This window comes from Sminthopsis crassicaudata, chromosome 4 (genome assembly GCF_048593235.1).
Source record: "Sminthopsis crassicaudata isolate SCR6 chromosome 4, ASM4859323v1, whole genome shotgun sequence".
Lineage (NCBI taxonomy): Eukaryota > Metazoa > Chordata > Mammalia > Dasyuromorphia > Dasyuridae > Sminthopsis > Sminthopsis crassicaudata.
Window position 1 is genome coordinate 407,845,819 of NC_133620.1, and position 15,473 is coordinate 407,861,291.

General features: G+C 35.3%; 2 protein-coding genes across 9 annotated transcripts in view; one reads left to right on the plus strand and one right to left on the minus strand.

Moving 5' to 3' along the window:
- Positions 1 to 9,178, plus strand: part of FNBP1L (formin binding protein 1 like) — a 118,281-nt gene extending 109,103 nt beyond the window's left edge. For 2 of the 4 annotated variants that reach the window (XM_074262724.1, XM_074262722.1), the window contains 6 exons: positions 119 to 228; positions 1,738 to 1,870; positions 3,024 to 3,118; positions 4,441 to 4,589; positions 5,543 to 5,701; positions 6,939 to 9,178. In XM_074262724.1, coding sequence (XP_074118825.1) covers positions 119 to 228; positions 1,738 to 1,870; positions 3,024 to 3,118; positions 4,441 to 4,589; positions 5,543 to 5,701; positions 6,939 to 6,946 — 654 coding nt within the window. In that variant the 3' untranslated portion in view covers positions 6,947 to 9,178. Of the gene's footprint in view, positions 1 to 118; positions 229 to 1,737; positions 1,871 to 3,023; positions 3,119 to 4,440; positions 4,590 to 5,542 lie in introns of all 4 variants that reach the window. The other 2 variants (XM_074262723.1, XM_074262721.1) reach the window with 1 other exon arrangement.
- A 1,735-nt stretch (positions 9,179 to 10,913) lies between these two features.
- Positions 10,914 to 15,473, minus strand: part of BCAR3 (BCAR3 adaptor protein, NSP family member) — a 169,866-nt gene continuing 165,306 nt past the window's right edge. For all 5 annotated transcript variants that reach the window (XM_074262716.1, XM_074262717.1, XM_074262719.1 and 2 more), the window contains 3 exons: positions 15,105 to 15,216; positions 14,199 to 14,411; positions 10,914 to 11,586 (listed from right to left, as the gene is read on the minus strand). In XM_074262716.1, the coding sequence (XP_074118817.1) occupies positions 11,408 to 11,586; positions 14,199 to 14,411; positions 15,105 to 15,216 (504 nt within the window). In that variant the 3' untranslated portion in view covers positions 10,914 to 11,407. The remainder of the gene's footprint in view (positions 11,587 to 14,198; positions 14,412 to 15,104; positions 15,217 to 15,473) is intronic.

Below are 15,473 nucleotides of genomic sequence, written 5' to 3' on the forward strand. Positions count from 1 at the left end.
AAATGCTTCTTCTTTTGATATTAGACTGCCGTGCTTTGGTAACTGCAGCAGGTATGCTTAGACTCAGATAAAATTTCCAGAAAATTTATTTAGTAATGATATAGTCTCTTTATTTCAGGGTCCAGCATTAGAGGATTTCAGTCATCTACCCCCAGAACAAAGACGTAAAAAACTGCAGCAGCGGATTGATGAACTTAACAGAGAACTACAAAAAGAATCAGACCAAAAGTATTTTTCGTTAAATTATGCAATATTGTTATTTTCAGAATCTGTTGTGAATAAATGTCTTTGATGTGACATGAGAAATTATCACTGCCTTTTTTTAATCAGTAGTTTCTTGAATGTAATTATTTTGGGAACAGAACATACTCTCAAACTTTGTAGTTAAAACTATCAATTTGGGAGGTTGCCATGTTAAAAAAAAATAATACATAATCTCTTTGAATGTAGTTTGACATTTATTACTAGTCAGTACTACATATTTTGTTTTGTTTTTAGATTAATTGGAAAATAACCTGATCCATTTTAAAGAATAGATTCATTAAAATAATACTTGACTTTAGTGCATAAGTATAAATGTCTCTGGTAATTTAAGTATATAAATTTGTGTTTGCAATAAAAAGGTTGAAGATAATACATAAGGTGATTTTTTTTTTTTTGTAAACCATATTTCTGCCCCCAACCCCAGATTCTTCTTTCGCTTTTTTTCCATTTGCCTTTTTTCTTTTTTAATGAAAGTTAAAAATGATATTATAAAGACATACTGACCCATTAAACCAGGGAAAATAGATATAAACTATAGTTTAATGTTTATGGTACTATACAAGTATGTACATAAATCTTTCTTTAGGAAATTATTCTTGATATTGAAAGGTAATACCAACTAGGTTGGTATTGAAGCCTACCCCCCAAAAAAAATAAAAAAAAATATATATATATATATATATATTCATAGAAAGAGAGAGAGAGTGAGAGTGAGTCTTTTAAATAAATGAAGATTACTGAATAAAAGCCATTGTTGAAAATGGTTGATTGTAGGCTTTTCTTTTGAAACAAAAAACAAACCATTTGCTATAAAAATTATAGAATATTTGATAAAATTAGAAAATTATTTGAAAATTCACCAGGAAAAATCACACACATCCAGGATATAGGTTGTTAATAAATTTAACAATATAATGATCTATCATTGGTGAATACCACTTGAAAAAACAATTGGAGCTAATTTGATTATGCATCAGGACCCTTATTTTTTACCCCAAATAAATACTAGAAATCAACAGGCACTGATATCACTAATTCACTGATTATTAATAAATTTATGAAGACAATTATAAAGTTTCAAATAATTTACAGGTTCTTTCTAAAGACCCATATGAACCATTTAGCCAAGAAGAGACTTAAGGAATGGGATATCATTTATTTTCCATCTTTGATTCAGTTTATACATATTTGCATTAACAAAGAATTCTCATTTGTTTAATTTGTTTTATACTTTCAAAAGAAGTTTAACAAAATGACAATTTATAATTCATTTTATATAACTAAGTTTTAATGAGAAAATTAAATATTTTAGTTTAAGAGTTATAGTTATGTTTATGATCAGGTCATATGTAAGTAGTACCCAGTAGAATGTATGCTTAGTTGATTTGTTTTTGTAAACTGGAAACCTCTGAAAGTGTGAAAATTAACTTTTTATTGTATTTGTAACTAAATTAATTTTCTTCTCTGTTGCAGAGAGGCACTCAACAAAATGAAAGATGTATATGAGAAAAATCCACAAATGGGGGATCCATGCAGTTTGCAGCCCAAACTAGCTGAGACAATGAATAACATTGACCGACTACGCATGGAAATACATAAGAATGAGGTGAATCTATCATGCTGTTTTTATAAAGCATGAATGTGGCAGAATGTTTTCACCATAAAATTTCAAATTGTTTAAATCATTTGAAAACGTGGCTAGGTAATCATTGAAATGAATCTTTTAATGAAAAGTTGTTTTAATAACGATAGCACCTACGTTTTAATAACGATATAGTACCTACTGTGTGTGCCAGGCACAGTGCTAAGTGCTATTTCATTTGCCCTCACAACAATTCTGGAAAGTGAGTGCAATTATCATTCCCATTTATACAGATAAGGAAACTTAGTCTTAATGACAACCAATAAGTGTCTGAGGCTGAACTTGAACTCGGGTCTTCCTGACCTGAAACCTAGCTCTCCATTCATTTCACCACCAATCTCTCTCTAATTGAGATAGGACCTGCTATTGGACACTGCCAACAAAGGCATGGATGTGTGGTGTGGCTTTAAAATTTTTTTTTTAAATTTTATCAAATTTAGAATAGTCTGTGCCAGTTACTAGTTGTATGAACTTAAAGAAATCCCTTATTAACATCTCTGAGCCCCTTAGTCTTCCCATCTGTAAAGCAGAAATGTTGTTGATATCATCCTTTCAGTTTTACATGAAGTCATGTATAATAATACATGATTCAATCCCAACATGACCCTGTGAGATCGGCTTATCACACTGTTGTTTGGATGATTCAGTGAGATGTTATGTCACTCTTTTAATAAGCTGTAAAGCCTTATATAAATATAAATTGGTATCATTACTCATAATTTTTGATGGGAGAAGCGCTATGACAAAATTGGAGCGTTGTCCTTGGGACCCAGAAGCCAGAAGACTTATTCAAGACTAGTCACTTACTCAGACTGTCTGTGGTAAAGTCCCTTCACTTTTCAGTGTTCTATATTCTTGTTTAAAACTGTAATTTATTGGAGACCAGTTACTATTCTGAAGTAAGGAGTTTCTAAAACCAGAAATTCCCTACACTGATGAAATATAGAACCAAAAAAAAAAAATGTTGATGTGAAGAACTCAATTAACAATGTTCTTTTTCCCTAGAATTGAATAATTTAGATACATTTAAGCTTTCATAGTTTAAAAAGCCTGTTTATTTATTTTTTTAACCATGATGCTTGTTTATTTTCCTTGTTTGATTTGTTTTCCTCTGAAGGCCTGGCTTTCTGAAGTTGAAGGTAAAACAGGTGGGAGAGGAGACAGAAGACACAGCAGTGATATAAATCATCTGGTAACACAAGGAAGAGAAAGGTCATTGTTTTACTTAAACTGTTTTTTTTAGGCCTTAAACTTTCTCCCTCCTACCCCTTCCCCTTTTCCTCCGAATTCCTAGTAACAATCTGTCTGGGATTTGTTTCCTGAGTTGACTCTCTTAGCTTTTCAAACAAATGGCATTCAGGGTGCTCTTGTCTTTTGCAACTTTGTTGTGATGACAATTCTCCCTTGTCCTAAATAAAATAAATTTAAGGAATTTTGAGTTTTAGAATTGATAAAACAGTAAGCTAATTTTGTTTTAAATAAACTTAGTGAAATTTATCAGCTGACATGCTTGCTAATGAAATGTGATATTACAGTTCTGGTCTTCTTAGACTTTCTTGTCAGATGCCTTTCTCATGCTCTAGGTCAGGGGTTTTCAAACTACGGTCCAAGGGCTACATGCAGCTGGCTGAGGAGGTTTATGGGCCCGCCAGGTTATGGCAAATGGGCTGAGGGGTGGAGACAGAGTGTGAGTTTTTGTTTTTACTATAGTCTGGCCCTCCAACAGTCTGAGGGACAGTGAACTGGCCCCTATTTAAAAAATTTGAGGACCACTGATCTAGGTATTAAAATCAAGAAGAGTGGTCTTGATGTAATTCTTTGAATGTATTGCAGGAGGGATATTATTGTGTTTCTGCAATTTCTAGCATGTTATGGGACTGAACAAATTTATAAACTTTTGGGCATTTTTTCCTCAAAGAAATCGGGCTATGATTTTATCATAAAGGAGGGAATAAGAGAAAATCTGCAAATGGATTTCCTTTTGTTATAGTGTGTTGTACCAGGAAAAATCCAAAATTATAAGAATTCCCAGGCCATATTAAAGGTCTGTCTTCTAGGCCTATCAGAATACTGATTGGTATGTCTCTAATCCTTTGGACTTTGGCCTAATTGAAGGTTTAATCAACACAGATCTATCATAAAACTGTAGTTGGAGATTTAAACTTTTTTTAGACATCATGATAATGTATTTAAAAGTCTAAAATAAATCCTTTTAGCAGTGTTTCCTAATTTGAATTATTCATACCATAGTGTTCTAACATTAAGATAAATAATGATGCATTTTCCTTCTAGACCAGAAGTTTTTGTTGTGTCATTGACCTCTTCCAAGCTATGAATCACTTCTCAGAATATTTTTTAAATGCATAAGATAAAAAACAAAGGATAAAAATGAAATCCAATTATAAATTTTCCTTGGGAGATTTTGAGATTAGCATTTAACATGTTGATGTGATACTGGGGAGAGATGCCTGATAGTGATTTTCTAGAAAAGTAGACTATTTGTGAAAGACTTGATGAGATTTATTTTCTTACAGCCCTGAGGGAAGTTACACAGATGATGCAAACCAGGAAGTTCGAGGACCACCACAGCAGCATAGTCACCCCAATGAGTTTGATGATGAATTTGAAGATGACGATCCCTTACCTGCTATTGGACACTGTAAAGCTATTTATCCTTTTGATGGTATGATTGATTTATTACATTTGATAAAATTGATTATTTGGGGTTTAGTCAACTTGTACAGTTAGATGCATCATTTACTAAATTAATGTACCAGAGAGGCGGCTAGATAGCACAATGGATAGAACACTGGCTCTGGAGTCAAGAGGGTCTGAGTTCAAATCCATTCTCATATCCTTGACACTCTCTGATTAGGTGATTCTAGGCAAGTCATTTAACCCTTCATCCCCTCCCCTCCCCCCAATTAAATTTCCAGAGCACCATAATTTCATGGCCATGACTTTTTAATGGTTTATTTTATAGATAGTGAACATTTTCTTTCTCTTCCAAATAGGATGGAATATGACAAAGATGAAGTAGGTTGACTTTTAGGACAATGTGTAGAATAGGAGTAGGTAATCAGCTCCAGTCCTTTGTGAAACCAAATCAATTCTTGCTACCAAGGTTTGGGAAGGAAGGCGTGGTGGCAATGGTTTCAGATCATTTTGTCCTCCTCATTTTAAGCTACAAGACTAGAAATGTAGAGGAATTAAAATCTTGCTTAACGTAAAATTGGAAGGGAATTTCAGTCTTCACTTCTTTAAAACTTAGAAAATGCTGAGATCTTTTTTATTGCCAGTATTGGGAACTATTGACTAAGTAGTAAGAGCAGCAGTAGCAGAAGCAGCAACAGAAACATTTGCTTCTCAGTTACCAGGTAGCAGGTAAGAATGGTGAGGGAGTGGAAGAGCTAGCCAAGTCATAGATATTCTTACTGTCAACATCAGCATTCATACAACTGGACTCAAAAGTGGAAAAATAGGCTTTATTAAAGCAGTTGTTATCTGTTTCACAGACACTTTAAAGGTTTTACTTATTTATTTGGTTGGTTTTATTGAGGACTCATACTATGCATATATTAATCAAAAGAATCATTTAGGATAAAACTCACCTGAGCATGTCATCTCTTGTCTTAGGGCACAATGAAGGCACTCTGGCCATGAAAGAAGGTGAAGTCCTCTACATTATTGAAGAGGACAAAGGAGATGGATGGACAAGAGCCCGGAGGCAGAATGGAGAAGAAGGCTATGTGCCAACATCTTACATAGATGTGACTCTAGAGAAAAACAGTAAAGGTGCAGTAACTTATATCTAAACTCTAACCAGGCAGCTTCGTACCATACGTTCCCCAGGAAAGAGAACTCTACATACACATTCAATGGGATGAAAAATGTTAGGAAACATTTCATTAAGGGTATCTAAGATTTATTGTTCACCATGTGAGCTTAGCTCAGGCTTAATGCTTAATTAAGAGTTGTGAATATTGTGGAAAGAAAATGTTCTTTTTATGTTTATTTTCTGACAAGCAAAATTCATTGGGATTTACTCACTGCTGTTGGCCTTATGTCCTGCATCAATCCACTTGAAAGATTCATGGTTTTCTATTTGACAAATCATAGCATCTTATCCATTGAGAAGATTCTTATGGAATGAAAGCCTTTTATTTTCATTGCTTCAGAAAACAAGATAAAAGAGCTATGAGAAAATGAGATTACATGGGAATTCTAAAAAGCAAAATTCATAAAATTGTAGTAACAAATTTTTTTTAACAATGTAAGTTCCCAGAAAAAATAGTTCACTAATAATTGATGAACTTGGCCAAAGAAAAATGCTCATTTTCCCTTTTGTTTTCTAAGTATTTTGTAACTAGTCTTCTAAAGATGAAAATGTGTTGTTCTGAGGTGGGGGGAGAATAATTTGACCTAGTCACTTTGTATGTTTGTAAGTTGTGTGTTTCCTGATGAGGAAATGTTTTCTGATTTTTAGCAATTTTCAATAATGTATATATTACTAAATTCATCTTATCCTTGGCATTGCTCATCTTGAAAATACTTTTTTGGAGAGTATTTTTTTTTTTAAGGGTTAACATCTAAAAACCCATAAGTAATAAGATGCAAATATATTCAGTATTTTGTTTAAAATCTAAACAGTGACAAGCCCCCCGTTCCCCCCTCCCCCCAAAAACAATACCCTCTTTACTGGTTCTGACTTAATCATAGTAAATATACATTTATAGTCCCTGAATAAGGCATCCCTTATGACTAAGAAAGCATATTTCTTCCAGTTCTTTCTGCTGTTTTTCATCAGTAAGGAAGGCTCTGTGGATGGAGTTTAGCTCTTTGCAGAAAGAATGGAGTAAGAGTGCTAGGAAAGTGACTGTACCGTAGTAAACATGGAGTGAAACTCACAAAGGACTTCCGCTGCGGGACTTGATAGGGGACGTTTGGGACTGGCACTAAACTGAACACCTCCTTCTCTCTTTCCAAAGGGCTTCAGTAATTATGTTCTTTTCTTTTTCCTCCTGGACTGCAGGTTCCTGAAGAGGGTTTCTGAGAAAATGGGCGAGATGTGGAAGGAGGTTACATGCAGCTGCTCTGGGGGGAGGGTAGTAGAGTTGGCAGGCTTAAAGAGAGAGAATAAAGTAAATTGCATGAGTGCATGAAGGCATACATTATTATTTCACTAACCTCATTTCCATGCATTGTTTTTTTTTTAAATATCATGATATTACAATTTCTCACAATTCTCCTTCAGAATTCTCTATTAGAAAAAGGCCAAAACAGTCGTATCCACCTTTTTCCATTTGTTTCACTCTCCTTGTTAAAGTCAGAAAAACTGCAGTGATGATTTCTCTCTCGTTTTAGTTGCCCTTGTAGGATTGTCTTCATCTAGGCCCTGTTTTAACTGGCTGTTTGTTAGACCCATAGCGTTTGTCAGTGTCTGCCTGTTCCACCTGCAGGCTCACCTAACATCCTGTTGCATGTTTAGAATGATTGGACTAGATTTGTCAGGCATGTCTTTATAACCTCTCGTTTTCAGTGCTTGTGTTTTGTTTTACATTTGTAATGAAAACCACTGTTTTGTGAAACCTCTCCAGCACTAATGTTTTCATCCCAGTGTTCATGTATGCTGCTATAACGTTCCCATACATTGCAACCATCATCCCACATTCCAGTTTTGGCATTATGAAGAAGTGGTATTTCTGGTGATTAGAAAAAGAAACTATCTCTGCTCTAGCCTACAAAACAGTGAAAAGAACTCTTTGAAATGTGGTACATCTCCAACACCTCATTCTGAGAAGAACCTATAGTGAGCACTGAAATCCTGGCAAAGTAACACAGAAGATACTCAACATCGCAAGACAAATGACTCTTTTCAAAAGTCAGCTGCTTGCCATTCAAACACTGCCTTAAACTAGAGTGCCTAAATCTGTTGATTGCCAACACTACCACTACAGTATCCCACAAAGGGCTTTATGGACTGGCTTGGTCTGACCTCCTTTACTCTCCCCAGTGCTGCTGCAGCTGCAGGAGCCGTGGTAGGTGTCTCCTAGAGCGCTTCTACATATGATGGTGCATCTCTTCACATTTATGCATCAGAACTAAAGACGTGTATCTGTCCGTTTTACTTCACTAAATGTTTTTTAATAGAATTCGTATGGGAAACCCTCCATGCCCAGTTGTCTTCTAATTTGGAGTATTGAAGCTACCACTTAATAACTATATAATGATAGTCTGTTCTCGTGATGCTTTCATTTTGAACCAGTTTAAATTTCAGTGGAACTTTGTAATGATTTATGTGCACTTTTACTTGTGAAATGGCAATTTCAATGTTTATACATGTAAATAGTTGTCTGCAGTGCCCCATTGCTTATATTGTCTTGCCTCCCATTTGTGATTTTGTTAATGACTTACATCATACCTGATTTACTAGAGTAATAGTGAGATGGGGGAAGGGAACTACTTGTACCACTCATGCTTCATTAACTCAATTCTTTGCTGTTTGAGGGAGAAAGAATGTGAAATGGTCTGTGTTTCATTGGATTTTAAGCAATATTTTAGAAGCCTTGTGACTCTTTTAAAAGACTTATTTCCAGTGTTATTTGACTTGTACTACCAGTAAAACTAAAGCTGAGTGACTATTGTGTGGAAGTTGATTCCTTTATTAAAATGAATATGCCACTATTATACAGCTGATCGTGTATTACCTTCGGGGCTATGAAACTATCAAGTTTAGATTTTGGATATTGTATACAGGGTTATTTATATTATGTAACATTACTCAATACTGACAAACTACATATGTAGTTTTAAAAATCTAGTGCTTTTTTTCTTTTTAAAGATTAGCAGTGGGAAGGAAATGTGATCTGGCTGTTTGTCTTTTGTATGAGGCCTGGAGTACTTGTGCTTGCCTGGCTAGCAGCCAACAGGTCAAAGTTTAAGGCTTCCTTGTGAGGACTAACTGTTCTTTTCAAGCTACTGTTTGATTTTCTAAAAGCAGGATTTGCTTCCTTTGGGGACAAGTCCCTTCGTGTGGGATAGTGCAACCTGTATATGGGTTATTACATATAGGAAACACATTTGTACTTGCACAGCTAGTTAAAATCATTCTGAAAATTGGAACATGTGAATTGTCTTCAAGAAATCTTCAATTTATTCAGTAATTTTTACTCCTTTTGTGCACATATTGATTTCTTAATGGTAAATGCTTTGTTTAAAATAGTGTTCTCTGTTGAGAATATTTTCATGGAATAAACAATCTTTTCATGGTCAGTCAGGTATAGAGTGTGATGTCTTTTTTTCCCTCTATAAACCACAAGTTCCACCCAACTTGTATAAATAAAAGGTTTAGGCAGGTGTTCAGAACTGACTTGACATACAGCTACAGGAGGCAGTAATGTGCTGTCAGAAGACCTGGGTTTAGAACTCAGCCCTTGAGTTTATTTAGTCTCTCTTAAAACTTGGACTATAATTTCCTCACCTGTAAAACGAAAGGGGTTGTATTAAGGCTACTGTGATATTCCAGTTCTGGATCCACAATCATCCTGTGAACCTTTGACCAAGTCTCTATCCTCCTTCCCCCTACTGTAGATTTAAAGTCATAGGGAAGAATCTTAATATTAAGGAGAGGTGTTTGTATCTTGGGGGAGGTTTGGTTTTCAGATTGCTTCCCTATGCACCATCAAAAACAATCCAAAGCTCTATGGTCATGTAGTATTCAAATTTGATTTCATCATCTCAACTACTAGTAGGTTTTTTCTGCTCTGTTGTTCATATTTTAAGGAATCATGGGAGGAAGTTATCTTAGAATTCAACACAGTTAGGTATAATCTCTTGTCTAGAGCTTCTTAATGAGAATATAGTTTGTGTATTTTGGGCTGGTAAATAATACAAGAGAAAAAAATGAAGGCAATAATAAGATAAAAAGAAATCAGATCCACAAGCTCTCTAAGTTGCAAGAGAAAATAAGGAAGACATCAAATTTCAAGATGAATTGTTTTTTCCAGAATTTAAAAACTCACCAAATTGCCTCATTTGCCTCAATGTGCTGTTTCTTTGGGGAAAGGGAAGTTTGCCTCCTGCTTGATTCTGAGCCTAGTTGTAATAACCTATGAATTATGTTGCTTGGAACTCAGTTGCATGATTGGCTATTCTAAAAAGGTTATTTATGACTTTTACCTAAATTCAAACAGTTAAAGAAATTTTCTCCTGGTATACATACAATAGGTTAGCCTATAATCATTAAGCTCATAGGCCTGTTTATTTTTCATATTAAAATGTTTCACTCGATTTCTGTGTGCATGTGCTATATATGCTATAGACTATGGTGTAGACCTGTTTTTTACTATATACCTACAATAAACACTATAGAATAACTTGTCTGGCTTATGCTATACTATAACAGAGTAGAAAATGCTATTCCCTATTATAGTATAGCATAGCCTCAACAATACTATACCATTTATAATGTAATGCTATAATTTGGCACCAAGAGCAGATTGTAGTATAGTATCCACCATCATTATAGCCAATGTGGTAAGTGATATCACTCCATCCAGCTCCATTACATATTTATGGCTGCTGTCTGCTTGCCATGTTAGGCAGTTCTTTACTACCTATAATATTACTTTTCTACACTATACTTAGATTACATAACATAATGCTCCTGTACTATACCACAGAGCATACTACTCTACTCAGCTAGTCTATGTATAATGTACAATATGATGTGATATTTAAATAGGGTGTGAATGGGGTCCTAGACCATATAGGATGATTAATAGGAAAAAAATCTTGGCTCCTCTAAAGATTATTTTATTGCACATATGTACACATAAAGATACACATATGCAAATACATGCAAAGTATCATTGAATGTAAGAAAAAGATTGTCACAAGAATCCAATTTATCTACTAGCATTTAAGAAAATTGATCCTTGACTAACTAAATCAAATGTATTTTATTATTACCATGAATAATTTAATTTTGAAATTAAGAGACCGGATGTTCACATAAAGATATATTTTTTATTCACGGATATTTACACAGTTTTCATATTCATTTAAAGAATATCATACAACTGATACCTTCTGAAATGTTTCATGCTCTTCTTAACCTACTTTTCTATTTACACATCTGCTACATAATCCTGTGGAAATGAAATTATTGGAAATGGTCAAATACAATTATTTTAAGAGTTAAATCTGATCAAAGGAGATCAGCTAACCCTGTCCCACAAGATATTTTCTTAAAGTTGTCTAACAAATCATTAGCAACAGTAACATTAATAAATTATGATTCCTTTAAAAATCAGTAGTAATTTTTAACAATTTATAAATAAATGTGCACTGTGCAATTTACATTTTCAAATATCCTGTGGATATGAAAAGTTTCTATATTTGTCACATTTGTATTTAATTATTTTGTCAAATGATAAACTTTTCCCAAAGAGAACATTGGGTAAAGTTGAAATATCTTATGATTGATTCTTTGAAGACTCTTCAGAGTTCTGCATGCTTCAAAGGAGGAGGCTCTAATTTTCGTGAGAGTGCAGTTAAAATCTGGTTGAATTTCTCATATCTCTCGGTTTGATTGACTTGTGCCCCTTTGCTCCCCCATAGCAATCTCATCTGAAATTCGGTTTTGAAGATTTCATTCATCTCTTCATCCGCATGAAAACCTAATCAGAGAAAAAGGAAAAAACAATGTGTAATATCTGAGGTTACACTATAGAGCTAAAAGTGAAAACTTGTTTATGTGAAATGACAAAAATTTAATTCCACTTAAGTTTTTTGAATCGTCAAGAATGGAAAACAGTGGTCACTATAACTGATCCAACTCTAAAGTTAGACAAAGAGCTAAAGATTGTTTAGCATGTTCCAAAGAAAGCTTGGGATGGGAATTTTGCAACATGATATCAAGGTTAGATAATGGGCTCAATTTGTAGCTCCTGTAGCTGCTCCTCCTTTTTTCCTCCAAAAATGTATTTACTATGGGAATCAGAATTCTATGATTTGGAAATTTTCATCAGAAAGAGGAGGAAAAAATTCAAGATTGTCCAAATGAATTGAACCACAGGATTTCAGAGTTTGAAGGGTAATATCAGCATCCATCTAGTACAGAAGTTCTTAGAGCAATAAACTGTTTAAAAAAAAAATGATAACATTTCAGTATAATTGTTGATAGATATTCTTTTCATCCTATGAGATTCAGTCCAGTGGTCTCTTCTGTTCTAGGTCTTTTGTGATTCTCTCATATCTAGTGTTAGCAATCTCTTTTGCCTCTGTCACCTACCAATTTAATAAGCATGGTGCTATGATTTCATTCAAGGCACTGATTATAATTGGCATGGAGCAAGCACAGATCGTTGGGGCACTTATTCCCTTGATTAAGGGGGGGGGGGGGGGGAGGAAGAGGGTCAGGGTAGCTTGAGTTGAATAGGATATGGAAAGAGAAAGATTCCAGACAGTTCAGGAGGGATGGGAGTTAGCTAGATGGAATGTGGTCCCATATCAACTCAGCATGTTAGAAAAGTGAGGAAAAGTAGAGGCCTTAGTATGTTAAGACACAATATAGGATAAAACAAAGAGGGAGAAGTGTTCTGCAGGAAAATGCTCTAGGAAAACAAGTCCATTTAAGGTCATGGAGACCATCAAAGTTACCATACTGGGGACTCAAGGAGGGAACCCAGTCTAAGCAGGAGCTTGATTGAGAAAGTAGGTAATCTTGGAGTTGCTGGCTGCACTATAAATAAATTTTCTCCCTTCAATTAAATCACAGTTTCAGAACTGGAAAGAGCCTTTTTGTCTATTCTGTGACATCGTGGCATATTATCCAACCTCTCCTTAAATGTTATCATTAGTTGGGGAATTCTCTACTGTTAAAAACACCAGATAGAGACCTGTGTTCCCTAGATATTTGCATTATCTTGGAGAAAGGTATCTAGCCATAGATATATTTGGTGCAGTGGAAAGGGCACTGCCTTTGTGTCAAAAGATGAGTTCAGAATTATTACTTAATACTTAAATTTTTGTGACTATGTAAAGTCACTTCCTCTTCTAAGTCAAAGTTTTCCCAACTGAAAAGGACCAGTTTGTATTTAAATACTTCTAAGGTCCTTTCTAGGTCTAAATCTTTGTTCTTAAGCCACACATGTATTAGCTTTCTTATGCTTGAATAGGGGGTCAGTACTCATCTGCTTTCAGGGATAGTATGGGTTAACTAGTCCTTGACCAGTGACATCTGGTCCTTCTCATTCCTACATCCCTGTAAAGATGAAAAGAATTAGGTTCTTCTGAGTGATGGGGTTTGTAACCTTGCTAATCAAACTCTGAACCTTTGTTGAATTAAAAAATTCTAAAGTGACAGGGCAGCCAAGTGGCACAGTGGATAGAGCACCAGCCTTGAATTCAGAAGGATCCGAGTTCAAATCTGGTCTCAGACACTTAACACTTCCTAGCTGTGTGACCCTGGGCAAGTCACTTAACCCCAAGTGCCTCAGCCAAAAAAAAAAAAAAATTAAGGTGACGAAGAGGAAAATCTAAGGGAATTACTTTATAAAAACAGTAGGATAAATTTAAAAAAAAAAAAAAAAAAAAAAAAAAAGATCAGTTACTGCTCTACTCCTATTAAAGTTTCTGGGACCTTTCCTCAACCTTGTGTTTTTTGCTTAAGCAGTGTTTCTATTTATCAATGAGGCAGGAGCCAGAAGGGATATGGTGACCATCTACTTAAAAAATTCTCAGCTGGGGATCCACAAACTTTTAAATAATTAATAAGTATTTCCCCTTGTGATTTACCTATAATCACATAACACAACTAGTAAGTGGCAGAGCCTTGATGTAAATCCAGGAATTCTGAAACATTAGAGTCACTGCATTACTTTTCTTCTCAATTAGACTGTGGTTTCAACAATGGTATCAGTATTTCATTGTAACTCACATGTTTTTAAAGGTTTATGAAGTATAAACATTTTCTCATTTGATCAAATCCTTTATCAGAGATTGGAACAACTAGTAAATTGCTTATAAATTTTAAATTTAACTCCTCTCCCTTTATTTTATAGTAAAGCTACTAATAAAATCAGGCAATAGAGGGAGAAATGAGAAACACAGGTAACACAGGCATTAATACTGTCAGTTTCAAATAGAGAATGAAAAAAAGAAATGAATGTTCATGCTTTCATCATTTTTACTTTTATCTTCACCAAAGATTGTTCATTTTACCATGACTGTATTTTGTATCATCAGCAGTAATGATAAACTGACAAAGCTCAGAGACCTATCCGCTTACCTTCGAGGATACTCTCCGCATTTGCTCGATACATGTCTGCAGCCTGGGCTATGAATCGGGCTGTTTCTAGATGGCTCAGCATGATTTCACAGCTTTGATCATTCTTTTCCCACATGTCTGTCCCTTCAAAAGTGACTACCTGCCGCTCCATCAAGGTCACCAGAGGCATAAGCAGTGGGACTGTTACCTTATTCTGAGGAACACACATGGTCTCTGGAAAACAAATAGGTGGATGTAGGTACCAAAGAACGAGACAGGTGCAAGAAGGTGACTGGTATCCTGTAATGGTTTCATCAGTGGCAGTGGAATGGGCTGTCTAAGAAAGTCAGATTCATCCTGAGTGGGAGGTCTTTAAGCAAAGGCTGGATAAAGAGAAGAGGAAGGGAATGACCCTAATGTGCCCAGTATGTACCAGGCACTCTGCTAAGTATTTTATAAATATTACCTCACTGTTCTGATCTCCATTTTACAGCTAAGGAAACTGAATCAAAGGGAGGTTAAATGGCTTGCCCAGTTCCATAGCTGTTTAGTGTCTGAATCCTTGATTTGCTTGGAGGTCTTACTAACTCCAGGCCAAGCCCTCCATCCACTGAGCCCTTGCCAGCCTTTGACATAGTTAAAGGTGACGGTGATTCCCTTGTTTAGATGTGGGTTTAACAATATGTGACAGATGCGGCAGCCAGGATTTGTTAGTGTTTTTAACCACTAAAAATCTCCCAGGAAATTAAATCATTCCTAGAAAATGGTCCCCCTACATCAACAATTTCTGTGGATAAACCCTTGCCCCAAGACACCCAGAAATAACAAACTTTTAGGTTTGGGGAGGGAAGAGATTGTTGTTTGCACTTCTTAAGTGACACTTTACTCAAACTCTGATGAGACATGGAGTTGTTGCTTTGTGCCTACCTTTGCCTTCATGCAAAGTTTTGCTGAAAGGTTTCAGTTGCTTTTCGTAGAGGATTGCTGTCTGGGTGTACTGGTGTCGTAAAGCAGTCCACGTCTGTTCTAACCTTGTAATCTGTGAGGAGAAATGTCACAGTGACTTGGGAAAACAACCCAGAGGTTCCCACACAAGGGGTGGACTGGGCCTAGGTAATTTAACTGCTTTTTCATGAAACATTTCTTTTTTGCTTTAAGATCTTCAGGAAAGGAGAACCCACTAACTTTTTAGGCAGTCCATTCCGGTTCTGGATAAGTCTGATTTTCAGGAGGATTTTTAAAAATTACCTGTCATCAAGCCTTAATTTTCTTATTTGCACCTTCCACTCATTGCTC